A 25,140-nucleotide genomic window follows, 5' to 3' on the forward strand; every position below is an offset into this window, starting at 1 on the left:
AAAAGTATCCATTTTTTTAGCATATGAAAAGCTTTGTGGAGTTGGTGAGAACAAGTATATGGAGGCATATAGTCAAAACTCTAAGGTAGGCTAAGTGGACTGATTGGGCACAAGGCATGCCAGGGCAGATGCCTTGTGGTTGACCTGTTTCCAACCTGAGACACTATAATTATAATAATTTCAATCATCGATTGTAATTTTCATTTAATAATGGAATATTTGAAATGAAACAAATTAATCATTTTTTAAAATTCTGGATAAAATTTGTCAACTAATAAAAGTTAATTGAGATGGAAGCTAGCCAAATAAACTTAAAAATTATTAAATTAGTTGAATACAAAGCCTGAGAATGGGTGTAATATAGTGTTAAAGTGGCTGCTACTGAATGGTATGCATATTCTGCATCATATGTGTATGCTTTTTATTCTAATCTGACAAAGAAATCAGTTAAGAATTTCCTACAAGATTTTGTTTTAATGATTGGCAAGAATTTTCATCACTTTTAAATGCAGTGCAGTCCATCCAATTAACATTCAGAAGGTTCAAAACTTAATCAAACATATGATGAAGACTTTGAAAAATTTAAAGATTAGTATTGGAAAGCATCACTCTCAAGATGAAGGTGTGAATGAGATAAATTTAAAGACATTTAACTTAATAAAAAATAATAAATTTAATGCGTTTCCTTAGGAATATGTTATTTAGAAAATATAATTCAGGGGACAGCTGAGTGACTCAGTGGAGTGAAAGCCAGGCCTAGAGGTGGGAGGTCCTAGGTTCAAATCCGGCCTCAGACACTTCCCAGCTGTGTGACCCTGGGCAAGTCACTTAACCTCCATTGCCTAGCCCTTAACACTCTTCTTCCTTGGAGCCAATACACAGTATTGACTCCAAGACAGAAGGTAAGGGTTTTAAATATGTGTGTGTGTGTGTGTGTGTGTGTGTGTGTGTGTATAATTCAACACATGAGGTCTTTTTTTTTTTTAAATTTTAAACCCTTAACTTCTGTGTGTTGACTTATAGGTGGAAGATTGGTAAGGATAGGCAATGGGGGTCAAGTGACTTGCCCAGGGTCACACAGCTGGGAAGTGTCTGAGGCTGGATTTGAACCTAGGACCGCCTGTCTCTAGGCCTGGCTCTCAATCCACTGAGCTACCCAGCTGCCCCACATGAGGTCTTTTAACAAATAATGAAAACATTGTTAATTATTTTGATTTATTAGGACCATCTATTTGGCCTTATGAAGAACTAATTTCACTATGGCTAGTGGAAAAAAGTATTATCTAAGTGAAATTATAAAATATGAAATTGATTTGAATACTTTCTGAGATTTCATAAATAATAATGTAGAATCAAACCATGTTCCAACCTCAGCAGGAATATTAAAAGATAAAAAGATAGTATTAGTGCAGTCAGAAATGCTGAAGCCTAAAGAGGTTTCAGTTTAATCCCAATTATCACATCATGGTTCATTTGCAACCATAGGTTGGCTACAGTTAAAAGAGTTCATCAAACAAAATCAAAATATTCTGTGATATTCAATTGCCTGTATGTAATTTATAATAGAATATTACATATTTTATTATTTGTAAATTGTGTGCTACATATCCTGTATGTATACCTCTTAGGGTTGTTGGGAGAATCAAATGAGATAATTATAAAGCCCTTAGCAACGGTGTCTAATGCATAATAAACACTATATAAATGTTTATTATTGTTTTCTAGTCAAGAATTGGTAATATGACTTCTTAAATCTTTCTATAAAAGGGAAGCAGAGCCTTATGGAAGAGAAAACTGGCCAGCATCTAGAGACATGGATTTTAATCTTAGCTTCCTTTTCTACTTATGTTCACTTTGTTAACTGGGTTCAAATCCAAATTCAGCCACTTAATGCCTGAATGACCAAGTGAACAAGTCATTTTCAAGTCTCTGTGTCTATTGTTTCTAAAATAATGAGATTAGATGCTCTTGAAAGTCCTAGCTTTCGAGGATTTCTATTACTGCTTTTGTTTTTTTGACTTATTTGACCTTGTCTAGCATCTATATGATTTGTGGGCTTGATGAATGAGAAATTCAGAGGCTTATTGGATTTTAGGAATATTTATTTGATTTTCTAAGTTTAGTACTTTCCTCTATGATATTTTCAGGCTCTCTATGTGGCACCAGTCAAGTTTCTAGCAATTACAGGGAAAACACAGCTAGTTTCTGGAACTAATTTTCTTTCTATACAAGGTGGAATATAGAGAAGATAAATATAATCAATTCTAAGGTATAGATAAGAAATCCGTTATGAAGGTGAAAAAGAGGGTGCTCAAGGAGAAAGAAAATAACAGGTAATATTGTTCCTTCCTCTTCTCAGAGTTGATGTATGAACCTTGAAATAGTTTACTATTTTAGCATTTAATAATAATTTCTATCATCTATAAAAATTGGGGTCAGTAGAATCAAATGAATCCACAGAAAGGTGAAAAATAAAAATAAAAAAGACTAAATAAAAAATAAAATAAAAAAGACTAAAAAAAGACTAAGAAAAAGTTTGTGGTACATGTAAAAGTTATGTCTCTCTCCAAAGAAAGAACTGATAAACAAATAAGTAAGACATCATTTTATATTTACATATATCTTTTTGTCAAATGATTTCTTCTTTAATGGATAGAGGAGTGAAGGGAGGGAGTTAACTGGGTATTTTAATGTAACATAAATAAGTAAAGAAATTTAAATTAAAAAACAAAAAAATCCTGTCTTACCCCAAGGTCCTAAAATGAACCAAAACTAACTTTTAGATTTCCTTGGGAAAAAATCACCAAAAAAAAGAACACTAGAAGGTAATCTGGCCAAGAATATTAAGCTGACTATACATACAATTGACTGCCAGTCCAGGTCTCACAGTCACCAAATGGGGAAGCAATTTCTGAGGAGAAAGGGAGAGTCTTACCCTTCAAATGCCAACTAATTGCAACACATAGTATGGCAGATGCCAATTTAGTTGAAGAGCAAGTCATCACTATGAAGGAGGGACAGGAGGCAACATGTGACAGACAAGTCAAACCACACCATTGCCACCATGACCACCATTTCTGGAACCAGATCATGAGAGGCAACTGTTAAATTTTTAATGTCAAACATTTACACCTTGGAAACCAGCAATTATGGTCAAGGCTTGATTTGTTGTTTTTTTGATTGTCTAGACCCTAATGGGAATAGCTTAGGATACCAAACTAAAGAGCCTTAGTAATAGTGACATTAAATAATGACATGAAAGACTTTAATATTTGAATTTTCATCGCTCCCTAAGAACCAAAGAACTTTTCCATTTGGTTTACAGTTGAAACTTTCCATATTTGTTGGCTAAAGTACTTGAGCCCCTTAAGGGCATTTTTATCTTCATATCTCCAGCACCAAGCACAATGACTGGTACATAACACATTTAATAAATATTTGTTGATTTATTCACATGAAAAAATGTAGCAAGCCAGAATCCTGAAAAAAGCAACTGAGAAATGGAAATTAACTGTATCTGAGATTTTATTTTCTATTCTTGTTTTGTTTTTGGAAGACTAGGTCTCCCTATCTTATCCAAGTTGGAAGTAAAAGAACTATTCATAGGATGATTTGCACTATTTCTTGGCATGGAAGCTTTGACCTGTTCCATTTGGGACTGAAAAAAGATAATATTGGGAATGGGGAATAATAATCAAATGGGACACATCCACACCTCACAAGGGAGGTTGTGAGGTTTGAGAATGGCAGTTGGTCAGTAACTGCCAACCTGCCAACCAGGGAAAACTAGTGAAGTGGATTCTTTTTAACTAAGAAGAGGCAAGAAGTGCTAACAAACTGAGTTTATTTGTAATAACTGAGGGAAGTAGGGAGAGGGCTATTTCTATTCTAGAATAGCCTAATGGTTTAACTAATTAGATTTCTAACTAAGTTGGTCTCTAACTAAACTAGGAGAGGCTGAAGAGGGGTTCTCACAGTATAGGTTCAGAGATGCTCCAAGCTGATCAAAGATGTTACAGGACAAGTTCAAAAGCAGGCAGTTAATCCAAACCCTGCTCTAGGGAAAAAGGTAGATAAATCTATTGTCCACCAACAGATACCCCAGTCCTTTCCTCAACCTAGGCCACAATGTTTCCTTGAAGAATCTTCTTCTCAGTGGTATCCCACACTGACAGCTCCTTGGGTATTTGGCAAAATCTGGACCACACAGCCACACCTCCTCCTTTCCTTGAGCTTGGTCAAACTCCTACACTTTTTCAAAATCCTGGCTTCATTCCATTATAGAACTCTTAGGTCTTTAGAGTCAACCTGGCAGCCTGGGTGCTAATGTTTAATCTCCCCATTACAGTTCCCCCCCTTTGCACAAAGCTAAAATAATGTTCCACACACAATATTTTGGTATTTGTGCACTACAAACTAAACTAAAATTCTATCCCAAAATAACAAACAACCTACACTAACTCTATTCTTTCCAACACTATCTTACTCTACCCTGCACTAGGGATTTTAACAAGGAAAGGTAAAGGGAAAAATACATTGAACAGTTACATAGTTCAAAACACAAAACAACAAGTAACAATACAAAATTTCCAACAAAATTTACAAAATCAACAGCAAATATGAAATATCAACACAAAAGCCAAAACAAATATCAAACACAACTCTTAATCTAATACAGAAATATTCTACTAACTAATAAATGCAAACAATTTTTGAAAATACATATTTAACAACATGCATAAGTTTTTACATCAAAAGTTTAACAAAACATCAAACTCACTCATGCAAATTACATTTAAATGTTTGCAACTCAAGTAATAGCAAATTATTCACAGAATTCACATTTATACGTATATATACACGATACATACATACAATATTTACACAATATATACATGTGTGATATACATATATACACATGTGCACAATATACATATTAAATCTACATATGGATACCCTTTACATATATACAATACTTACACTATAATACAATTTGCAATATACACATACTACACATCTACTTACATGATTTTGTGATATGTGATCTGTAGTAAGTTATATGTTCTTCATATAATGCAATTTTGTTATGTTTGTTGTATCTGCACTGTAATAATGTACATTAGTACCTTTTCTTATCCTCTAATCTAATCTAGTACTATTCCTATTTCACTAAACTATTCTAAACTATCCCTATTATTTTAGTATATTAGTCTAAATAAATCTTACCTAACAAACTAGCTAATCTTTGTTAGTAACTAACTATCCTTTGATAGAACTTATTTATCCTATAGCTAATTCTGATTTTGTTAGTATTTATACATTGTTTTATTCCACAAGGAATACAATTTGTCCTAACATGTTTGTGTTGTATGTATCTGATTGACATGTTGTTCCTTTGCTATATTATGTTGCAACATGTTACTGTTTGGTTGTATGATACCTACCTAAACTTCAGATCTCCTGCAGATTCCTTTTTCCTTATGATGTTCCATTTCTCAAGGAAATGTTCTCTTCTCTCCTTTTTCTCCTCTTCTCCTTTTCTCCATCAAAGTTCTTGATAGTTTTATGTGCAATTTTGGATGCATATGAGTATGTAGTGATACTATTTACATTACCCAAAATACTTTCAAACCATTTATCCAAATTGTCCATGATTAATCCTCTTCTTTAGGAAAATCCTTGAAAACAAAGTTTTTATCAGTTCAATTTTATAAGTCCATCAGTTTAGTACAGTGTCCATAAATCCTGAATCCTCATCATCCATGTCCTCTTCCATCTGAATGTCCTCTTCCACTGGAATGGTCCTCTCCTTACTGAACTTTCTGACTGCAGAATCTAATTGACTGAAGATCTCAAATTCACACAACTTCTTCTTCTCTTTCTTTCCTTCTTTCCTTCTTTCCTTCTTTCCTTCTTTCCTTCTTTCCTTCTTTCTTTCTTTCTTTCTTTCTTTCTTTCTTTCTTTCTTTCTTTCTTTCTTTCTTTCTTTCTTTCTTTCTTTCTTTCTTTCTTTCTTCNTCTCCTTACTGAACTTTCTGACTGCAGACTCTAATTGACTGAAGATCTCAAATTACACAATCTCTTCTTCTTCTTCTTCTTCTGCATCTTCATTATTAACAATTTCTACATTTTCATTATCTATTCCATGTGCTAATTTAATGTGAGAACAATGATACCACGAATTTCTACCTAAAACTTTTACAGAAGGTGGTGAAATTAATACAATTGTATAAGGACCTATCAAATTTTGTTCTGTTGCCAAAGTTTTGGCAAAATTTTTCACATAGACCACATCACCTGGTTGAAAATTATGAAGGGAATAATCCAATGGACCTGATTGAATTAACAATCCCATATCTTATAATTCTCTTAGCCTCTGCTGTAAAGCACTTAAATATGAAGCAATTTGGCAATCACCTCCTAAGAATGATGCATAAACAGCCTTACAAGTTTTTGCTTCTAGTGGAGCATGTCCAAAGAGCATCTCATATGATGATATATGTGGATCTGCTCTTGGTCTCATATATAGGTAAAACAAAGCTATGGGAAGAATCTCTGGCCATTTGAGATGAGTTTCAGCACAGAGTTTCCCAACCATAGTCTTGAGTTCCCTATTAATACGCTCCACCTGACCTGAACTTTGCAGATGATAAGGAACATGATATTTAGGTGTTATTTCTAGATTCTCATAGACTCTTCTAAGGATATCCTGAGTGAAATGAGATCCCTTATCGAAATCTATGGTTAAAGGTACACTACATCTAGGCACAATTTCCTTAAGGAACACTTTCACCACAAAACTAGTTGTATTTGTATTTGATGGAAAAGCTTCAGGCCATTTAGTTAGTCTATCAACTATCACAAGACAAACCTTGTATCTTTCAGCTTTAGGCATACAGATATAATCAATCTGTAAGCTCTCAAATGGACAATATGCTAAAGGCCTACCACCCAAACATTTCTTTCTGAATGCACTTTGATTGAACTTTTGGCAGACTGGACAGCTATTACAGATCTTATTTGCAGCAGTACTTATTCCAGGAGCAACCCATTGTCTCCTGATGGAATCCACAACAGCTTGTATACCAAAATGACCTTTTGTGTGAATGGCTTGACACAAATAGGTATACAAGTCTTTTGGTAACAGTAATCTTCCTGTATCAGCAATCCATATCCCATGTTCTTTCCTAGCTCCAAATTTATCCTTCCATTTCTGGATATCTGAGTCTACATAAGCTTTTTCTAGATCATCAGAATCAGATCAGTGGTTCCCAAACTTTTTTGGCCTACCCCCCCTTTCCAGAAAAAAATATTACTTAGCCCCCTGAAAATTAAATTTTTTTAAATTTTAATAGCAATTAATAGGAAAGATAAATGTACCTGTGGCCATCACTGCCCCCCCTGGATTGCTGCAGCACCCACCAGGGGATGGTAGCACCCATTTTGGGAATCACTACAATAGATGTTAAATTCATTACACAAATTGAAGCTTTCTGGGCTGCATACTTCGCAGTGATATCAGCCCTCTGATTTCCTTTAGAGACTGAATCTGTACCACAAATATGACTCTGACAATTAATTACTGCCAGCTGTTTTGGCTTTTGGATTGCTTTTAACAACTCAGGTATTATTACTGCATGACCTATTGGTTTTCTTGATGCAGTAATAAAACCTTGTTGTATCCAGATCTTTCCTGTTGCATAGCAAACAGAGAATGCATATCAAGAGTCTGTGTAAATATTTACACTTTTACCTTCAGCTAGAAGACAGGCTTGCTTCAGTGCCACTAAATCCGCACAATGTGCACTAAGATTACTAGGTAATGAGCCATACCACAGTGCCTCAAATTCTGTGACAACTACAGCTCCAGTATATCTTATTTCATTACATAAATATGATGATCCATCTGTGAATAATACCAAGTCTGGATTTTCAAGTGGAGTATCTTTTAAATACATCCTAGGCATATCCACAAGATCTACTACCTCAACACATTCATGCAATGGCTCAGTGTTCTTAGGCAAATCAGGAAGAAGAGTAGCTGGATTGAGTATGCTACATCTCTTCAAATGGATGTTCTCACTGCCTAAGAGAATAAGTTCATGCTTAGATATTCATTGGTCTGAATATGCTTGAGTATGAAACTTCCTCATTAGTGCTTCCGTGTGATGTGAACAATAAACCGTTAATGGACATCCCTGAACCAGGACAACTGACTTCTGGAATAACACAGCTGCTGCTGCCACCCACCTTAGACAGGGTACTGTCCCCGCAGCTATTGGATCAAGTTGACAACTGTAGTATCCAATTGGACAATAACTCTGTCCTAGAGTCTGTGTTAGCACACCAGAAGCTATACCTTTTGTTTTGCTGACAAATAGCTGAAAATGTTCTCATAGTCTGGAATTCCTAATGCAGGAGCAGATAGAATGGATTCTTTGAGTCTATTTAAGGCTACACGATGTTCAGGCTTTAGTTTCAGAGGTTCTGGTTCTGTATTCCTGGTCAGATCTGTCAAGTATTAGTGATCTCACTATATGCAGGAATCCACTGTCTACAGAAACCAGTAGTTCCAAGAATAGCTCTAAGTTGTTTTTTAGCTTTAGGTACACTCAGTTTCCGAATGTCAGCTATTCTCTTTTGTGTGATACTTCTGGAACACTCTGACAACACAAATCCAAGATATTGCACTCGAGACAAAACCCATTGTAATTTTGTCTTGGAGATTTTATGCCCTCATTTGTATAACTCAATCAAAAGAATCTTGCTTTCTCTAAGACACACCTTTGCATTTGGGGGATGCTAAAAGAATATCATCCACAAAATGCACCAATTTACTCTCTTTAAATTGAATCATTTTTAGATCTTGATGTAGAATTCGAGAGAACTGGCTAGGTGAGTCTGTATATCTCTGTGGAAGACGAGTCCATGTTCTCTGAGTTTTCTCCCAAGTGAAAGTGAAGATATTTTGAGAGTCCTCGTGAATTGGTATAGAGAAAAATGCAGAGTTCATAAATCTACCACTGTGAAATATCTAGCCTGACTTGGAATGGAAGAAATTATAGCAGCTGGGCTTGGCACAACTGGATGAGTCTTGATGACATAATCAATTACCACTCTTAGATCTTGAATAAATCGGTAAACAGGTTGGCCATTTTCGAGTTTTGGCTTCTTTCTAGGCAAAATTGGTTTATTAAACTCAGAAAAGCACATTATTATTATCCCTTGTTGGATTAGGGACTCAATAATTGATCTCATACAGTCTATTGCCTCCTTAGTCAAGGGATATTGAGGCACACAAGGAACTGGTCTTCCCTTTGTCCTCACCCTGACTGGAGTAGCTGATTTTCACAACCCAACATCTTTGGATGATCTTGACCACAAATCCTTAGGTATATTCTCAGGTATTGGATAGATAGTACCTAAGTCATCCTCTGTACTCTTGGAATCTAAGAAAAGCAATGGAAAGACCTTCAAAGATTCCTCTGGGAGATGTAAGAAATATCACCAGATTCAGTACTTTGGATAGTAGCCCGTAATTTACATAAAAGATCCCTCCCTAAAAGATTCATTGGACATCCTGGAACACACAGAAATGCATGTTCTACAGAAAGGGGTCCAAGGATTAGCATTTTTGGTTGCAATTTAGCTACTTTCTGAGTTAATGCCTGTAGCACCAACTACATCCATCATACCAACAGCTCTATAATTTTCAGGAAAACTTTGCATAACTGATTTACTAGCTCCTGTGTCAACAAGAAGATCTGGTGACCAATAGTTACAGACACATATGGTTCTGTGCTATTAGGAGGTTGAAAAGTTTCCAACACAGGAGCTAAAATAATAACATCAGAACAAAGCTCAGCTATTCCCTGTCCATCCAAGTTAACATTGTCTTGAATTACAGAATTTTCCCAGGATTTTGCACATTTGGTCCTTTTCACCTCTATTCTGGTATCATTGTTCTTATTTACAATCAAATTATCCTTAATTAAATCATAACTTCCATTATTCTTCTTACACAATTACTTGAACTTCCAACACCATTTACAACACTATTTTTCTTTTCTCACAATTATTTACACTACTAATTAAATTATTATCAACACCAAGTAAATCATTATCAATCTTAGTCAAATTATTACAAACATTAATTAAATTATTACTAACAGTGTTTAAATTAACATTAAGTAAATTACGACTACCATTCATCATACCATTTTATTTAGTTAATTTAGCACTAATACCACTTAAAGTATCATTAATTCTGTTTAAATTAACATTTGCATTGATTAAATTATCATTGCTTCCATTCAAATTAACATTAACACTGATTGACTCATCATCATTATTAATTAAATCCTTATTATAACCAATTAAATCATTATTAACAACAAGTACACATTACTATTATCCACAATCACATTATCATTATCTTTAACACACATAATTTAATCAACATTCACTTTATTCCCATTTCCTTGAATAATTACTTCTGAATTTCAGGCACACCTTCATAATGAAGCTGTCCCTCCATTCTGGTTACCATGATTCATATTCCCTGTCACAACGTGGCTGTACTTTGGTCTTTCTCTAGCCTTTATATAATCCTGCATTATTGCCATATTTGGAGCTTGAATACCCTGGCAACAGGCATTTGGATATTGAAAACTATTTTGTTGACCAAAACCATAATTATTACTGTTGTTACCATACCAATTATTCCCCCTATTGTTGTTATTATTGTAGCCATAATTTCTGTTGTTTCTATGCCTGTCTAATTGACCCTTAAACTACATTCCTTCACAAAATGTCCAACATGATTGCTTAAAAAACATCTTTTAGGCCCTTGATATCTGTTGTTATTATTATTGCTATTCCTATAGGTGGTATTTCTCTTGTCAGATGGTTGTACTGCCCTCAGTGCTGTGACAGCTTTGATCTCACCTATCTCCTTCTTTTTTGCCCTGTTATTTGCTTCTTTTAATTGCTAATGAAGACTTTCAATCACCATACCTTTGTCTTAAGAGGATCTATCATTCTCCTGGGCATATACATAAGTAGCTTTCTGCTTTAATTGATCTAAGGAGAGCAACTCCCAATCTGGGCAATAGTCTAAAAAAATTTCCTGACCCTAGGGACTGAATTCTGTATGAAAATCCTCTTGATGTGCTCTACTGTATTCTCTTCCTGAGTGTTGAGCCTTAAGTATGTCTCTGCAGACTCAATCACTCTGTTAAGAAACAAAGCTGGTGTTTCTTGACCATTTTGCCTTATTTTCTCAAATTTTCTCCATGCATTGGGACAATGAGAGTGTTTTTCCATAGCCTTTAGAACAGATTTGTGTGCCTGCTTTAGTAATCTATAATGTGCCACTGAATTTAAATCCATTTCTTGCCAATTTTCTGGCCATGGGGGACAATCCTTAGGTTGTTCTTGTTTCCTCAATAAACTTATACCGGTCTGTCTTAGATAATACTTTTTCCAAAATAAAATAGAAATCATCAAAGTCTGGGTCATACATCTCAATAACAGACCACAGTTCTTTTATCAGCTTGTTAGGTTCATCAAAAAAAGCAGATGACCTTTTCCTAATTGCCTCAATGTCTTCAGCCTTGAACCTAGTATGTTGCTTTACATGGAATATGTTGTTGTGTCTAATTATAGGCAAATCTCTTAAAGGTAGCAGAGGAATTGGTTGACTCTCACTCTTTAGGGCTATTTGCTCTTGTTCTAATTTGGTTTTCCTACTAGTCTTATTATCAGATGCTTTCCCTTGATGTCCTCATGCAAGACCATAAGCACCACCAGTTTGCATGGACATTTCTAAATTGTCTATTTTAACCTGCATTAACTTTAATAATTGCTTCATCTCTGAATCTCTAAAACAACAGGTAACCACAATCTTGCAACAATAATTAATAAAGAAAAATATCCATCTTATTTTGTATATGATGTAACCAGTTAAAACAATAATAAGTGTGTGTGCTATAATATCCAGAATAGTTATAGTAAGAACAGGTTGGGCTACCTCAAAATTCAATACAACTCTGCAATACCTGGGTATGATCTTAAATCACAAGTATGGTATAAACAATATCCCTTACCATAATCCCAATAACAAATAATCAATACAGTCTTTAATTACCATTTTCCCAAACACTGACACAATAGACCAATGGTACAGCAATACAGTTGTGTTATTAGCCACAATGAAAGACTAAAGACTAATATCTAATACAAATACAACAATATTCCTACAACAATACCAATTTGCATTCAAATACGATGACACAAACAGTAAAAGGCAAAAAAAATGGAGAAAAACCCTTTCTCTGTGGCTATTTCAGCCTTGATAGTAAATTGGCAGCACTCAGGGATTTTATGAATGAGTATAACCAAGAGTATATCAGCTCTGAGCGGTTCACCACTCCCTTAGAACTTTCAGTCCACAGCCAATGGCTATTCCCCCTCATGGAATGTTCACTTCCCTCTGACTTCCAGTGTGTATCCAACCTTCAGAGAGTGAACTTCCTGTCTATCTGATTTAGCTTCCCTCTGTTATTGGTGCCAACTGAAAAAAGATAATATTGGGAATGGGGAATAATAATCAACTGGGACACACCCACACCTCACAAGGGAAAGACAGAGGAACACAGGTAAACCACATAGGGATGTAAGGTTTGAGAATGGCAGTTGGTCAGTAATTGCCAACCTGCCAACCAGTGAAAACCAATGAGGTGGATTCTTTTTAACTAAGAAGAGGCAAGAAGTGCTAACAAACTGAGTTTATTTTAATAACTGAGGGAAGTAGGGAGAGGGCTATTTCTATTCTAAAGAATAGCCTAATAGTTTAGCTAACTAGATTTCTAAGTTGGTCTCTAACTAAATTAGGAGAGGCTGAAGAGGGGTTCTCACAGTATAGGTTCAGAAATGCTCCAAGCTGGTCAAAGATGTTACAGGACAAGTTCAAAAGCAGGCAGTTAATCCAAACCCTGCTCTAGGGAGAAAGGTAGATAAATCTATTGTCCACCAACAGATACCCTAGTCCTTTCCTCAACCTAGGCCACAATGTTTCCTTGAAGAATCTTCTTCTCAGTGGTATCCCACACTGACAGCTCCTTGGGTATTTGGCAAAATCTGGACCACACAGCCACAACACCTCCTTTCCTTGAGCTTGGTCAAACTCCTACACCTTTTCAAAATCCTGGCTTCATTATAGAACTCTTAGGTCTTTAGTGTCAACCAGGCAGCCTGGGTGCTAATGTTTAATCTCCCCATTACACCATTTCACCACTTCTGGAGACTCACCATACTGATGTCAGATATAGTCAGGATACCTGACAGGTTTAGCCTCCTGCAGCCTTGAAATCCCAAACTCAAGAGATTTTACAGCCCCAGTCTCTCCACTAGCTGGAATTAGCCCCCACCCAACATGATTTATTTTCCAATGCAGTTTTTCTTGTTAGATAAAGAATAGAAAATCAAATATTTTTAAATAAAAGGAAAAATTAGACATGTATATTAGAATCTTAATTTTAATGGAATCATTACAAGGTTGATTTTTCTTCATTATTAAATAATTTTCCTTACATTTTATTGTTTACTGTATCAGAAACTTCTAGAATGGAGGAAAATCTGGCTTCATGATACTTGCATTTTCAGACACCCTCCCAAATAAAAACAACAACAACAAAAAAACAGTTTGGGCAGTTGACCCTCAAAGACAGCACATTCTATTTGCATCATCCACATTGCCACATCCTAACATTAAAAGTAAGTAGGAAAATGGAAAGTCAAAATTGATGCATACATTTTCTAAGATGACCGACTCAGGTTCTAGGTTTCTTGAGATTAAATATCAGTATCATGTTTCACAGCTTAAAGAGACTTATAAACTTGTAATCAGTCTAGGTGCCTTCATACATTGTTATATAAAACATTTCAGGTGTTAATATGTATTAATAGTACTATTATCCAACAAATGGTATGTTCACATTATTTTAGAAAGCATTAAAGTGCAGTTATGGTGATATACTATGCAGCTTTTTAAAAATTTCACACTCTCTTACCATTCTTTTATACTTCTCACAGCTAGTTTGTTAGTCATTAGTACAAATATATATCAATTTATATGTAAAGATTTTCTATGAGCTACATTTCTGACCTACTTAGAGAATTTATCTATTAGGAGAAATGACGTCATTTCCCATTATTTAAAATGAGAAAAAAAATAAAACAACTTTCTTTTCTCTTCCCTCTGAGAAACCCTTTAAACACTTGAAAAAAAATGTCTTAAAGTGTTTGTTGTTCAGTTGTTTCAGTCAAGTCTGACTCTTCATGACCCCAGCTGGGGTTTTCATGTCAAAGATACTGAAATGGTTTGCCATTTCCTTCTCCAGCTCATTTTACAAATGAAAAAAAAACAAACATAGGCAAACAGGGTTAAGTGATTTACCCAGGGTCATAGGGCTAGTAAGTATCTGAGACTAGACCTGACTTAGGAAGATAAATCTTCCTGACTACAGACCCAGGGCACCATCCACTTCACCACCTCAGTGCCTTTAAAATACATTTTTGTGCTAAGATACAGTTGGGAATGAGGAGGGCTGCTGGGATGTCATATGGTGCATAACAAGTACTAAATGGAAATGAAAAGAAATATTTCTAAAACCAATTCATCTATGATCCCCACTTCCCAGCACCCAGAAGAGTACCTTACATATATTGCATAAGTTTACTTAATATCTTGGTTAAGTGAAATATATAATCCCAACCCCTCAATGTTTTAAAGACTAACTCTTAAAAGTTGAGATGTTCTTCTTTAAAAACTTTAAATTCATAGTCCATTTATCTTGATAAGTATTTTTTAGCATATAACCTTAAATCTAAACTTAATTCTTGCTAGTTACTGATTCATGTATACCTAGAATTTTTCATGTGTATTCTGAAGCTGTCTTTAAGACAATCTTCTCTGCTTTATATGTTTTGTTTTGAGGGTCTTAGAAGAAAAAGTATTTGATCAGTATTGATTGTAATGTTATGGGAAAGGGACTGGACCTGTGATTTCTCTGGTTAAAGAGACTACCTGATAAAAGAACTCTCTCAACCAATACTAGTAGGCAGCTTATATATTGGAGAGCCAACAGTATTTGAGAACTTTTCTAAGCTAATGAAGAATGAAATGAGCAGAACCAAGAAAATAATTTTATATCATGATAACAAAACTGTAAAAATAGACAATTTTGTAAGTTGTAAAATGCTGTGTGTACTCTAAGATGAGATCATTGTATTATTAATTTTACTTAATTATTTTACCTGGTTACAAGAAACTTTTCATGAAGTGGGAGTAATCTTTACATATATGCACTATAAAAACAAAACCAATAAAACTGAAAGTGACCAAAAAAGAGGCAACTGAGAGGGTTAGTGAGTCACCCTGGGTCACATAGCCCTGCACACATCAGGAACAGGTCTTTTTGGCTTCAAGGCCAGCTCACTATCCACTATACCACATTTCCCTCAAGCATATCAGTAGTACAGCATTATTTTACTGATTATAGTATTTCCTTTGTGTTCTGGTTGCTGAAATGCCTAAATGAAATGTGTTCATATTTGCTGTATTCCATCTTAGGAAGGAAAAGGTCTTGCTTTTGCTCTATTAGATTTTAGTTTATATATATATATATATGTGTGTGTAATGGTTAGAGTGGGTTTGACTAAATTATATGAGTAAAAAATGTTGTGGTTGCCATTTATAGAAATTAACCCTTAAGTCACAAGACTGTTAATAGCTCTAATAGTTTTATTATAGAAAGATAAAGATAATAAGAAAGGGTAATATAGAAAGGAGGTAAAGAATTACCTAGTCTAACAACCTAAAGCCTAACAACCCTGAGTCTGTCTCCAAATCTCAGCCTCAGAAACAACTCCCCTTGCTTCCTGCCAGGTATCACCTTATATACCGTTCCCTTCACCCACTAGCTCTCCTACATCAATCCCCCCCCCCCCCAGGAACCATTCACAATTAGCCTGGCACCACTCAGGAGGACAATGCCTGTGGGATCAATTTCCTGGCTGCTGATTGATCCAAATTCAAAACAAATGGAGGGGAAGTCTAAATCTTAGATTAATTAAATTAAAAAAATTCCCTTCTCACATACATACATATGTGTATGTATTTAAGAATCAAATACTCCAAGAACAAGGTCAAAAAGCTGGGCCCAGAAACTCCAAAAAACTCAATTCTCCTTAGTTATCTATATATTTCAGTAAACAGAGATCAAAATGAATTTGATGTAGGAATTGTGAAGGTAATTTGAGGGAGACCATTAGATGGGAAATAACGAAAAGCAATTTTATAATGGAAATGGATACTTTTAAAGTACCTTGCTGTCTACTCCTTCATATGGAGCATTCTCTAAAAGTATAATAAGAACAATGTGCTTTAAGGTGCAACTAGCTGGCACAGTGGATAGAGCGAGCACCAGGTCTGGAGTAAGGAAGACCTGGATTCAAATGTGGCCTCAGATATTTCCTAACTATATATGACTCTGGGCCAGTCATTTAACCCCAATTGCCTAGTCTTTGCCATTTTTATTGTCTTAAACTGGACACTAAGACAAAAGGTAAAGGGTTTTTTTTTTTAAAGAAAAAGAAAGAAAAATGTGTTTTTGAAATCATGTGATGAAGTGCATCCAAAGAAGCAATTGCTTCTGCTTTTTTGGCATAAAGGTAGGAAAGGTGAGCCTATTTAGCTGAGAACAATTTAATCTAGGTCTCCTAATTTTTAAGGAGATGTATTATGTAATTTTGAAGCAACTTTTGTACCTCTATTGTAGGCAGAGAATCAATCACACCTCTTCCTTTATCAGGAAAAATATAGTTTCTGCTAGTGATGGGCATGATGAGTTCTATTTTTCATAAATTGGTCAAATATTAGGACTCAGTAGTCCATAAAGTGTATGGTATTTTTGAAAATAAATACTCATTTTCTTTTAAGAATAATAGAAAGCAAAGTACCTATAAGGATTAAAAGTCACAACATGTCCAATATTGCCCAACATTGGATATTAAGGGGCAGCTGGGTGGCTCAGTGGATTGAGAGCCTAGAGATAGGAAGTCCTGGGTTCAGATCTAGCTTCAGACACTTCCTCTCTGTGTGACCCTGGGCAGGTCACTTAACCCCCACTGCCTAACCTTCACCACTCTTCTGCCTTGGAACCAATATATATATATTGTTTATTCTAAGATGGAAGGTAAGGGTGTTTTTTTTGTTGTTGTTTTTTAAACCAACAAAAAACAAACATTGGATATTAATCTTCTCCCCGGCTAAAGAATAAAGTAAAGTAAAGACATGCTCTTACTTATATTTTTAATCTCATGCAGGTAAAGAGCATTGTGAACTTTAGTTCAAGTTGTGTGTATGTGGGTATGTGTTAAGTGTGATGTGTGTTTGTATAAAACACTGCATGTTCTTTCTATGCAAATTCTGAAGTTGGTTTCCTGAAATCACACATTTCTTTTTTTAACAACAAACACCTAGCTTTAAAGTTCTCCATTCCAAAGAGATCTTAAGACCATAGCAATGGCTGAGCTATTTCAGCGTTCCGCTCTTGTATGGTGGGCATTTGGCTGTGAATTAATTGCTTAACAAAAACTAGAAGAAACACAATCACTATGATGCTACCAAGGAAGACTCCCACAAAGTAAGCATACGAATGTAGCTTGTAAACTTTTAGATTCACGTTGCTCCGTGGAGTCATCACACTAGGTGGAATCACTTTGGGGACCGATGCAGAAAGAAGTTCCTTTATGTTTGCCAGTGATCCATTGTGCGGCATTGGAAGAATGTCAAGAATATAGCATAGCAGAGGGTACACGTCTGTAGAGTTCATGGATTCCTTTGAAACATTCTTTTTGAAAGCAGGACCGTGGGCCAAGAACAATGGATGCATATCAGAAAATGCATTATCATAACCGTGGTTACCTACTGTAAAAACAAAATGGATCAGTTAGCCAGCTGCTTAACATTGAAATAATCACTCGTTTTTTTCTTATTTTTAAATTAAATACGAACTTGGTTGGGCTTTGAAAATATCTTTTTACACAGAAGTTATACTGCAATTTTTTTTTAATAAATGGGAAGTCAAACAGGATGATCTCTCTAGACCACATGCTATGAATTATATAGGCAGTCTTCAACTTGATTTCCAAATTCAAAAATCCTTTAAAATTTATCATTCAATTATACTCAATTATCAACTTTTATTTCTATAGCACCTACTATGTGCCAGGTACTATGCTAAATATTTTACAAACACTATCTCATTTGATTCTCACAACAATCCTGAGAGGTAGGTACCATTACTATTCCCATTTTATTTTATTTATATTTAATCCCTTATCTTCTGTCTTGGAGTCAATACTGTGTTTTCGCTCCAAGGCAGAAGAGTGGTAAGGGCTAGGCAATGGGGGTTAAGTGACTTGCCCAGGGTCACACAGCTGGGAAGTGTCTGAGGCCAGATTTGAACCAAGGACCTCCTGTCTCTAGGCCTGCTCAATCCAATGTGCCACTCAGCTGCCCCCACTATTCCCATTTTATAGATCAGGAAACAGAAGCAAACAAAGGTTAAGGGTTACACAGTAAGTGCCTGCGGCTGGATTTGAACTGGAGCTCTCCTGACACCAGGCCCAGTGTTCTATCCATTGCCCCACGTGGTTGCTCCCACAGAATGCATGAACATAAATGTATGTCAATCTCCTACAGGATGTGTTCTGCATATTCTGAATCCTGGTCTTGCCCGTGGCCAAACCACTCACCCTGGGGGACTTTGATTCTCAACCACAGTATTTAGTTTTTATTTGGAAGAACTAATCTAAATAGAGACAAACCAAATGAAAGCAGAGGAGGAAGGATTAAGGGAAAGATGAGGTGGAGAAATGAAGTGGATAACTTTTAACTAAGAGAATGACTTTCTTATGTAGTTAGTAAGCTATATCAGAAGATAATTCTAAACAAGGAATTCTAAAAATATTTTGGGCAACAGTAGAATCATTTGAATGCATATACAGCTTCCCAAAGAAATTACTTTGAAGTATGACTATACTTGGCTGTATAAATACTGCTAACTTTAATTCTCCCTGTTTTCTAGTTATTTATCAAACTTAGTGCTTAAACATGGCTAATCAAAGGAAGTGGCTAAAAAAGAGTGAGTTTTGATCTTGTGGATTCATCGTCAGTCAACTATATGCGTCTTTGAGTTATTTAAGTCAAAGTTTTGATAATTTCTGATACTGTGAAATGAAGGGGCAAGGGACCAAAGGATGGGGAATTTAGGGCAAATAATTTGGTTCATACATTCCAAAGGCAGGTTTACCTGGAAAAACATCAGCATGCAAGCAAGGCAAAGCAGGCAGGATTGATGAAATGATACAAGAAGAATGCAGAAAGACTTTCTGTTTCAAATGTGAACTGACCAAGAACTTGATCAACATTGCAAGTTTATGCTTGCTATAGGAAAGTATGCGATGAGATCAAGAAAGAAACAAAGCAAACATCTTGTCTGTCAAAAAACAATCAAGTGACCTTAAATTTCCTCCAAAGTCTCTTCAGATTATCTGTCCCAGTACCCTAAAATAATAAAAGCTTGCATTCATATAGCCTTTAAAGGTTTGGAAAACCCTTTACATTATTGTCTCATTTGACCCACACAATAACCCTATGAAATAGATGCCATCATCACCCCATTTTACAGATGAGGTATCTGAGGCTAGGAATTATTATCTACTTGCCCAAGTTCACCCAGCCAGTAATCATCTGACACAGGCTTAGAACTTGGGTCTTTTTATTTTAGGTCTCACTATCAAGCTGCCTGTATTCCATAGTGCCATTAAAGGTATTTCTTGACTTAATTTTTTGCAGTAAAAATCAAGTGTAAATGATTATTAGAAATTTAATCTACATATAATCTGGAGAAGAAAAAATTGATAAAAATTAAAATGGAAAAAATCAGATAAGAAATATGAATTATGAATATTAGTATTCCTTCTTTACTTTCCTCTTTCCTTCTCTTCCCTCCTTCCTTCCTTCCTCATATGAAGGAGCCTCAGTATGCATTCAGTCTGACACATACCTTAAAAAGAATCTGATTTACAACATAGAACAAACTGGGAGAAACTTAAGGCTGCCAACTGAAAAATCCTGTAGAAATAAAGTACTTGTAAAGTGATCAAGTTTATAAAATAATGAAAATGTTAATATTTATAAAATAATGAAAAATGATTTCAGACACACCCATTCTATAAAATATGTTGGCTGTCAATAAGTGCTGGAGATACAAAGGAAGACAAAAAGAGCTTCTCTCAGGAAGCTTATATTTTAACTGGAAAGTCAACATGGAAATAACCTACGAGATGTATATAGAGTAGATGGAAGGCAATCTTAGAGCTGGGGTCTGCAATGTATAGCTCTTGAGCCATATCTGGCTCTTTTGAAGGCCAGATATGGCTCTTTCTGCAGGAGCCATAAAGTCAAATTTTTTTCAGGTGCTGTTACAGGAACGTGCACTGTGAGCACTGTACGGCTCTCACAAAATTACATTTTAAAAAATGTGGCGTTTATGGCTCTCATGGCCAAAAAGGTTGCTGACCCCTGCTTTAGAGGGAAGGGTCTGGGGATGAGAGAGAAGGAGACCAGGGAAGGAAGGACTCAGACAGAAGGCAAAATTTTGAAGGAAGTCTTAAAGTAAGACAGAGAACTCAAGAGGTGGAAATGAGGAGGCACCACATTCCAGGAATGAGGTACAAGCTAGCTAGCACAAAAGCATAGAGTTGAGAGACAGAGCATTATTATTCCAGGAATAGCAAGAAAGTCAGTAAAACTAGATTGTGGAGTTCATGTAGGGGAGTCTGGAGTAAAGAATACTGGGAAAGGAAAAAGGGGCCAGTTTATAAAACTCTTTAAATGCCAAACAAAGGATTTAACATTTGATCTTAGTCTAATACGATTCAACTGGTGTGTGTGTGTGTGTGTGTGTGTGTGTGTGTGTGTGTGTGTGTGTGTGTTGGTGGGGGAAGTGGTGACATGATCAGACACTCCATTCTAGGAAAATCACTTTAGCAGCCGAGTAAAGGATGGGGACTGACTATGGGTGGATCCTGTCAGAAAACAGAGTAAATTATTTGCTATAAGGAGGTTAATGCTCAATTTTTAGGGCATGCAGGCTTGCTTAACTATGGGTAGAGAATACTAATTGGTCATCTAAGCAATAATTAATCCCCAAGATGACAGATCTTCATGAAAATAACTACACGGAAGGAATATACCACAAAATACTTACACATAAACGCATTGGATCTATTCTGTAAAATGGTCCATCCTTTGTCAGCCATTATTAAGATGGGTTGAATTCTCTGATGGTACTTGTAATGAAATCTGTCTGGAATATCCTCCTTTTTGTAAACAGTCAGGTTAGGATGAGCATTATTCAATGCTGCAAAAATCTTTTCAAATTTACCTGGAGGAGAGTAGAGAAATATAGGAAACTGAAACCAGATTGTGCATTATAAATCCAAGAAACACCTTTCTCTGAGAAAAATAAAACAAAAGCTCTCGGGCCACTGAAAATTACAATTTTTTATATAATAATTTTTCATTTTAAAAATCACATTTTAAAAAATAGGCTTGCAGGGCCTTTAGAAGTCATCTAATCTAACTCTCTCATTTTTCAAAGGAAGATACTGAGGCCAAGGCAGTTTTGAAAAGGATCTTCCTGAGTAAGCAGAAGTTAATACAGTAACATTTCCAAAACACAAATGAACTATGTTGGTGAAAAACAATTGATAGAATGCAAAGACATCTATTTAATCTTTTTATGTGGAGAAATTCTGCTGGACCCCTCCCCTCCCGGTCATGTGTCAACACTGCAGGGAAGACTGAAGAGCTTATTTCTTGTTTTAAGTAAACTTGCTTTAAAGAATTAATAAAGTAATAAAAGAGGGGGAATTGATTCATCTGCAGATCTGGAAACCGTAATATAAGGAATTTTCTGCTTGGAATACAATATGCATTTACCAGGGAAATAAAAGATTACCATGTAATTGCAAGTTTGTCAGTTAGATATGGCTAATACCCAAGCAAAAGCAGGAGAGTAGGTAAGGTTTGGCAGAAAAATGTGGAATTAGGGGATCCCTTGAAAACTAAAGGAGAGGGGCAGCTAGGTAGCACAATGGATGGAGTGCTAGTCCTGGAAGTGGGAGGACCTGGGTTCAAATATGATCTTAGACACTGTGATCTTGGACAAGTCACTGAATCCCATTTGCCAAGCCCCTGCTATTATTCTGTCTTAGAACTGATACTAAGACTGAAGGTTTCTTTTTATTAAAGAAAAGAAATCTGACACTTTCTGGCTATATGACTGTGGGCAAGTTATTGAACCCTATTTGCCTCAGTTTCCTCATCTGTAAAATTAGCTGGAGAAGGAAATGGTAAACCAATCTGATATCTTTGCCAAGGAGTCGTGAAGAGTAAGACACTACTGAAAGACACGACAACAAAATAGTTATTGAATCAGATTCCATAGGGGTCTATTATGGTAGAAGATATGCCATTTAATATATTATTAAGGTTGGAAGGACTCTTTAGGACTGGGTTGAGAATGGCTCTTCTGATTCAGTCCCCTCATTTTACAGATAAAGAAATGGAAGATGAAAGAGGTTCAATGATTTGGCTTCAGTCATATACTAGAAGTTCTCCTAACTTCTAGAAGGTCCTGAGTACTTTCCATAATAAAATTCTGGAGCAGCTAGGAGGCACAATGCATAGAGCACTAGAAGGGAAGTTCTGAGTTCGAATCCAGCCTCAGATACTGTCAAGCTGTGTGACCCTGGACAAGTCACTTAACCTCTGATTGCCTGACAGAATTGCCAGACCACTTCTGTATACTTACCAAGAACACCCCATGGATAGCTATGGTCCATGGAGTCCCGAACAGTCAGACATGACTGATCAATAACGATATTACTATTACTATGTTAGATTCAGGTTGGTGGTCCGGTGGATAGGGAGCTGGGCCTGGAATCACAATGACCTGAATTTAATTCCACCCTTAGATCTTTTGTAGTTTTACGATGCTGGGCAAGTCACTTTATCTCAATTATAAAATGGGGATAATACAAGCATATGCCTGTGTAAGTATATGTGTGAAAGTATAAGTATATATGTATGTATGTATATTTATTTATACTTGGCACTCAGTAGTAGGTGCTCAATAAATGCTTGTTTCCTTTTCTCCTTCCTAGGACATAGCTGAGCATATTAAAATGAGATCTTAGACCCTAGCTTGGTTACAGAGATCAAGCTACGTTAAGACAAAAGGGACAAAGAAGAACAAAGTTCTCTTTTAAAATGGCCAATCAGGACCGTCAGAACTGGGTTTTACCTTTTTTTGGCAAAATGGCTCTAACTGGTGAATGGTCTATCAGGATGTAGTCATTTGGATCAACATATTGGTCAAGCTCTATGATCTTTTCCCCAGAACACTGTGCCATGCCGTGATCACTTGTGATAATGAGGTTCATGTTGTCCCACAATTTTTCTTTCTTCAGCTCTCTGATGAGGTACCCCAACTTACTGTCAATATCAGAAATAACAGAGTCCATGAGGGGATTGTCAGGACCTAAATTATGGCCCATCTCATCAGGATCCTCCCAGTAAAGAAGCCCAAGATTTATAGGTTTCTTGAACTTAAACCATTCAATAAGTCTCTTGACTCTGTCTTCAAATGAAACAGACTCATTGTAAGGCATATAGTAGGTAGGAAATTTTCCATGTATTTTCACATCTGTTCCAGGCCACATTGCGGCACCAGTGTTATGTCCTGCACCTTGATTTGTGATCCATATTGGGGTTGCATCTTCCCAAAATTCTGAATCATAGATGTTCATGTCTTCCAAGGAGAAGGTTTTGTTCCGAGTAGAATCATACATATCATTGGCAATTATGCCATGACTCTCCGGGTAGAGACCAGTCACCAAAGTATAGTGATTAGGATATGTTGTTGTAACTAAAACATTAGTAACTTGCTTGACGTAGGCACCATAATTCATGATATAATGAAAATGGGGTGTGGGTACTCTGTAGATGTAATCCCAACGGAATCCATCAAAAGAAACCAGCAGAATTTTCCGCTCATATTGTAGGTCAGAAAATGTGACTGAAAATGTTAATGCAGAGAGGGTAAAGAACACACAGCAGCAGAATTTTGAATCCATTTTCAGAAAAAAATCTGTAGAGTAAACACAAGCATGTCAGCATCAATCATTTTCAAAACTTTATAGGAACTCTCAGTGATCCTCCGAAAATGTCTAGGAAAAGTTCATTTTTTCAATCATGACCTGTGAAGACTCATAGAAGAGCACCTTCCATATTTACTCTAGTCAAAGTCCTTTTTAAGAGGTCCTTAAATACTCTAAAAAATTATTTCTCCTTGCTTTTTATAAAAGGATTTCTATAAATAGTAAGTTCCTTTAGAGTATCCAGGATAAGGTTTACTTTTCTGGAGCACAACTACCAGTAAAATCAAGAATATCCTATACATCAGTGGTTCCCAAACTTTTTTGGCCTACCGCCCCCTTTCCAGAAAAAATATTACTTAGTCCCCTGGAAATTAAATTTTTTAAATTTTAGTAGCAATTAATAGGAAAGATAAATGCACCTGTGGCCGTTACCGCCCCTCTGGATCGCTGCAGCACCTACCAGGGGGCAGTAGTGCCCACTTTGGGAATCACTGCTATACATGCAAATATCTTTTATGAGTAGACTAAAATCTAGCATCTTGGCAGTAGGAAAAATATGCAAATTCATACAATGCATTTTTGTATTCACTTCTATTCCTAAAGCCTACTATTAGTCTCCCCCCCCCCCTTTTTTTTTTTCCTATCTTCATTTCTAGGGTATGTAGCTATTTGCTATTGTGGTTCAGTCTTTTCAGATGTATCCAACTCTTCCTAACCCCATTTAGGCTTTTCTTGGCAAAGATAATGAAGTGGTTTGCTATTTCCTTCTCTGGCTCATTTTACAGATGAGGAATCTGAGGCAAACAGGGTTAAGTGACTTGTCTAGGGTCCCACAGCTAGGAA

General features: G+C 36.0%; 1 protein-coding gene across 1 annotated transcript; it reads right to left on the reverse strand.

The window, feature by feature from the left end:
- Positions 1-17,333: 17,333 nt before the first annotated feature.
- Positions 17,334-24,273, reverse strand: ENPP5 (ectonucleotide pyrophosphatase/phosphodiesterase family member 5). Its single transcript, XM_044674346.1, has 3 exons — positions 23,442-24,273; positions 21,342-21,518; positions 17,334-17,992 (listed from the first exon to the last, which is right to left on the reverse strand). The coding sequence occupies exons 1-3, from the start codon at positions 24,271-24,273 to the stop codon at positions 17,574-17,576; spliced, it is 1,428 nt and encodes a 475-aa protein (XP_044530281.1). The 3' UTR covers positions 17,334-17,573.
- Between the last annotated feature and the right edge of the window lie 867 nt (positions 24,274-25,140).

This window comes from Gracilinanus agilis, chromosome 4, assembly GCF_016433145.1.
Source record: "Gracilinanus agilis isolate LMUSP501 chromosome 4, AgileGrace, whole genome shotgun sequence".
Classification (NCBI taxonomy): Eukaryota; Metazoa; Chordata; class Mammalia; order Didelphimorphia; family Didelphidae; genus Gracilinanus; species Gracilinanus agilis.

Coding starts and splice junctions, on each gene's coding strand:
- ENPP5 (XM_044674346.1), bottom strand. CDS start 24,273: ATGGATTCAAAATTCTGCTGCTGTGTGTTCTTTACCCTCTCTGCATTA. Junction 21,519..23,441: donor AGCCATTTTGCCAAAAAAAG/GTAAAACCCAGT, acceptor ACTCTCCTCCAG/GTAAATTTGAAAAGATTTTT. Junction 17,993..21,341: donor TAGATCCAATGCGTTTATGT/GTAAGTATTTTG, acceptor TTGTTTTTACAG/TAGGTAACCACGGTTATGAT.